The sequence below is a fragment of the Triticum aestivum genome, chromosome 3A (assembly GCF_018294505.1).
Source record: "Triticum aestivum cultivar Chinese Spring chromosome 3A, IWGSC CS RefSeq v2.1, whole genome shotgun sequence".
Classification (NCBI taxonomy): domain Eukaryota; kingdom Viridiplantae; phylum Streptophyta; class Magnoliopsida; order Poales; family Poaceae; genus Triticum; species Triticum aestivum.
The window spans coordinates 705,559,433-705,564,075 of NC_057800.1; the positions used below are offsets into that span (position 1 = coordinate 705,559,433).

The 4,643-nt window shown below is 40.2% G+C and overlaps 1 protein-coding gene across 1 annotated transcript; it reads right to left on the reverse strand.

Annotated features, from left to right (window-relative positions):
- Positions 1 to 1,511: 1,511 nt before the first annotated feature.
- On the reverse strand, positions 1,512 to 4,432 carry LOC123059297 (nascent polypeptide-associated complex subunit alpha-like protein 1). Its single transcript, XM_044481897.1, has 4 exons — positions 4,260 to 4,432; positions 3,280 to 3,364; positions 2,289 to 2,413; positions 1,512 to 2,205 (listed from the first exon to the last, which is right to left on the reverse strand). The coding sequence occupies exons 1-4, from the start codon at positions 4,308 to 4,310 to the stop codon at positions 1,870 to 1,872; spliced, it is 597 nt and encodes a 198-aa protein (XP_044337832.1). The 5' UTR covers positions 4,311 to 4,432; the 3' UTR covers positions 1,512 to 1,869.
- Between the last annotated feature and the right edge of the window lie 211 nt (positions 4,433 to 4,643).

The following is a 4,643-nucleotide window of genomic DNA, read 5'->3' on the forward strand; positions in this document are numbered from 1 at the left end:
AATTATGAAAACACTAATGCAAGGAGCTGTATGAGTATATTGTATGTCATCGGACGTGAATGATGAAAGATTCAAGTCTCGATTCTCACATGGCAATGAAAACCAAAGTCATCTTTGTGGCTTTTTCTTTATATTCAGAATTGAATTCTACTCATTATGTTCGTACAAATATCTTTGCTCTTGGTGCTAGGTATGTAGGAATTGTTCCCAAATTATTAGTTACATATGAGATGACGCAATACTCTGAAATCTTAGACCTTTGTATTTCAAACTTATTTTTTCCAGTGCATAGTATCTAACCATGGGTTTTTTTCCCCATGTGCAGAGTGCTACAGTTGGATATTTGTTCAAGACAATTATGTCTGAAGTTCAAACTGCTAAAAGTATTTGCTCCGGTGTTCTAAAGTTTTCCAGTGAAGTGTAATGTATTTGACCATTAGCGACACTACTGACCATAAGCCATAGTACCAATGATGTTATTTCTTGAAGGAAATTTGAAATTTGTGTCTGTTGTGACTAACAAGTAACCTGCTCAGGATGCTCTTATTTGTATATATTTTGAAACTGTTTCCTGATTGATGTATTAGAAGAGTGTGGTTAGTCTAGATTTAATCAGTATACTTCAGTTTGGTTCAGTTCATGGCATATAGAGTAAGTTTGATTTAGAAGAAAATACCAAAATTATCTGCTGCGAAGAACACGTCAGACATGCTTTTTCAATCTCCCTGTACTTCTATGGTTCTGGATTTTCTATTGTAGAACTGTACGGCAAGTTAGTTTGCTATATTCAAGCAAAATCCATTTATTATAAAAAGTGTGTATGGATTGCTCAATTACTAGGATTGTAGCCCACTAGGTAGTTCCAAATCCATTTATTTTGTAGAACATTGGCTATTTCATTAGTCTAAAAATTAAGGTGCTCACTAGAACTGTATACTAGCATTAGCTTATTCATTGACTTTGTAATTTGCGGCTAATGGTAATTCCATATTAGTTAGGGAGTTGCGAGTTCTATGAAACTTGGGATAGAAAGGTTTATTGAACATAGATTAGCTTATTTAATGACTTTGAAATTTACGCCTAGTGGCAGTTCCATGTTAGTTAGGGAGTTGTCCAGTTTCATGTATATTTGTGTGTCAGAGACATGAACATTCATCGTTTCAAGCCATATTAATTTTTCCTATACATCACAATAGGCGCAACCGTTCCCGAATGAGACCGTAACATTTGTCGTTTCATGCCATGCAAAATATTCTTATATTTTTTTTTGAATAATTGCCTCTTAACTAGGATGAATGAGGAAATATATCGTCTGGTTTATACGTCCGTTGCACGTGCACGTTTACTAGTATATGCAAGAAGTTGACAACCATCCTCCAAACAAAAACAGATTAAATGGATATGGTCAAAGCAACAAATTTGGTGTGGTATACTTTTGTCAAAATGCAAACATACCCAAAGACTCTTCAAAGCTGTTCATCTTGTCAACAGCAGAAAATGCTCGTCACACAAAACTGAAGGAGTCCGATCTTAATTGTTTCTAAATCACACAATGTCACAATGGTTGGAGTTTGGGAATAAAATCTAATAGCTAACTCGAACGACATAGATATTGCCTCAAACACGAATACATGCATTTGAAAACAAAATTTGGTGCACAGAAGATTCAGATTTTCCCAAAAGAGCATGCAGTTTGCTGAACATCAGATGTTAAATCGCCTAGGAAACCTAGAGAGTACTAGTTTGGTGAACAGAAAAACAGATCTACCAATCCAGCAACTGCAACATTCAAGTTTCAAGCTGACATGACCAGAAACTGCTTTTCAATCCCACACCCTGTTATCAGGACAAAATTCCACCTTCTAGCGCCTAGTTAGTCAACTCCATGATGGCGCTGACAATGTCGCCATCCACAGCCTTGAGCACCTTCACAGCCCTGGATCTCGACACCGAGGTCTGCGTCATCACGAGCTCGACGTCCTTCTGGTCAACGTCAGTGTCATCGACCTCCTCATCGTCCTGGGCTGTTGCCACGGATGGCTCGTCCTTCGAGATCACACTGCTCGGGCCTGGCGCCTTGAACTGTTCCGCCGCTTGTGTCGGCAGCTGAGTGCTAGGGTCCTCGACCTTGAGCTCCCCGAACATGACATAGGTGTCTGACTGCGAGCTCTTGAACACATCTGGCTTCGAGAGGACATACATAACCTGCAATTATGTGGAAAAGTTAAGATAGTGCAACAACCACCAGCATATAGGGAACAATGGCCTGAAGTGGTCAAGATGCTCACGGTCTTGCTCTTCTTGATAGTTACACGGCTCACACCAGTAATGGCCTTCATGCCAAGCTTCTCCATGGCTTTCCTGCTCTTCTTCTCACTCCTACTCTGCCTAGATCTTCCACCAGCATCACCTCCTAGTCCCAGAAAGCACAGATATATTGTCAAGACTTTCTAAATTTTGCATAAGACCAGAATTCTACAACTAGACATAGTTCACTCCATGAATTTTTATTTTTAACCACTGGAAATGGCAAGTGTAACATTCAAACAACACATCCCTTTTCTCAAGCAAGACCGAACAGAAACTGTGACTGCAGTCAAGTCTTGTTGGTATCAATTATCATATTTTCTAAAAATGAACAAGATATCCCTTTTGTTTTGCCTCTTTGGGAAGGTACAAAGGATTAGCTACTCGTATAATGTTAGTTCCAGCATCACGTCATACTAAATGCATTGAAATGGTTCACATAGCAGGACTATAATAGCAAAAGCAAGAGTTTGCATTAGAGGATTTGCTCCTATCAAACTAAATGCTACATACGAACATTCATGCATATGTTAATGCAGATTAATATTGATACAACGTGCCACCACAGTACATAGGTGAATATTATATACAAATGGCAGGCAGTACTCAAGGAAACTATAAACTGTGTAGAGACAGTTCTGAATAATACAGGAATAAGTAAATATGATAGAGTCCAAAAAAATAAGAATAAAAACCACAAAGGCATAGCAACGGTATGGAAAGAACAGAATATTAGAGGGTACAAACTGGCTATTGTCTAATCGGCAAATAGAAAACAGGTCAAAATGAACCAAAAGAGGTCAATACGGATAAGTAAAGTTTGATTTGAAATTTTGGTATGGTCAATAACTTCCGAAGTTTAAATTTATGTTAGAACAAGGCAGCATTACAATAAGAAATAGGCTTATCTGTAGCTAAGTGGCTACTTGAAGTCTTGAACTGAACAAAAGTAACCACAGAATTACAACATACCCTCAACATCATCGTCATCTTTTTCATCCTCATCCTCGGTATCATCTTCGTCGTCATCATCATCCTCAAGGATAGGCTCATCTTCCTTAAGAGTATGCATTAAAAGATCATATTACTTGACTGTTGTAAGCAGTAAACACTAAACAGGGGACATGCAGAGTAATAAAAACAGAGTTATCCATAAGCAGAAATGAAAAACAGGTAAACAGTCTACGAACAATTTTATCATCCCAGCAAGAAGATGTGAGTACATACTAAGTAGCATCAGCAGAAGATCAAAGGAAATGACAGTCCAAAAGCAGAAAGAAGAAGAGTATGTAAATAACAAGGAACTGTCGTCTGTGTTGACAACAGAAAGTTATGCTCACACATCTGCATTGTTGCTACAGAAAATATGCCGTACAGCATATAAGCATAAGCACAAGGTAGTTAGGTTTCTAACAGACTTCCAAAGCTAATTTCAAACAAACAAGGCCACATTTTTACTATAGAAATCACCAAAGTTGAATGATTTCTCTATGCTCCCTTAAAACTCCCTTCAGATTTTGTATCCATAATAAACGACAGTAGCATTTCAATACGCAACAAAAGGGAACCACAATCAGTATATAATAAGGAACAGCTGACAAACAAGTCACCAATCACAGGGCCCATCACAACAAAGTTGGCTCCAGAAATACCAAAGGATAGTAGTATTAGCAAACTCTGAAACTGAACTCCTAGATGGACAGCAGGCATCACAAGGCCTGGGCTGGGCCGCTGCCCTCCCCCATGGAAAATTGCAGGATAAGCGCAGAAACAAGGACAAAGCTCTGCAACCTAGGCGGCATAAACAGACGAGATCTACCGTCCTGACACCGCTGCCGCAACAAAATAAGCCGACGTAGGACCCGAACAAGCAGGGAGAGGCGAAATAATCATTTTTCTGTCTGACACGGCACCAAATCGGAGAGGGGGGAGGGGTCGGAATGGAGGATCACCTCGATCTCGTGCTCCTCGAGATCGGCGCGGAGCAGCTCGGCGACCGTCATGGTGATGGGGCGAGGCCGGGTGCGCCGGTAAGAACTTGCCGGAGGACGGAGGGGAAAGTAAAACCCTAGCTAGTCAAGCTAGGAGGGACGAGGGGAAGTGGGGAAGAGACGCGCTTGACTCGTGTCGTCGTGTTGGGTTTTTGTGGACTTGGGTCGGTGGGATGTGCCATTTGGGCCGGGGCATCCACGGTTCAGTTTATCTTGGATGGGCTCATACAGAGCTTATTTTCACTATTTTGTTTGTAACTTCAGACTCGGACTTGAAATGGAATTATGGAATGTAGTCCAATTAGCAATTACGCACGACAAGAACTACCTTATATTGGGGAAAAA

Coding starts and splice junctions, on each gene's coding strand:
- LOC123059297 (XM_044481897.1), bottom strand. CDS start 4,310: ATGACGGTCGCCGAGCTGCTCCGCGCCGATCTCGAGGAGCACGAGATC. Junction 2,414..3,279: donor AGATGACGATGATGTTGAGG/GTATGTTGTAAT, acceptor TTCTGGGACTAG/GAGGTGATGCTGGTGGAAGA. Junction 2,206..2,288: donor CTATCAAGAAGAGCAAGACC/GTGAGCATCTTG, acceptor ACATAATTGCAG/GTTATGTATGTCCTCTCGAA.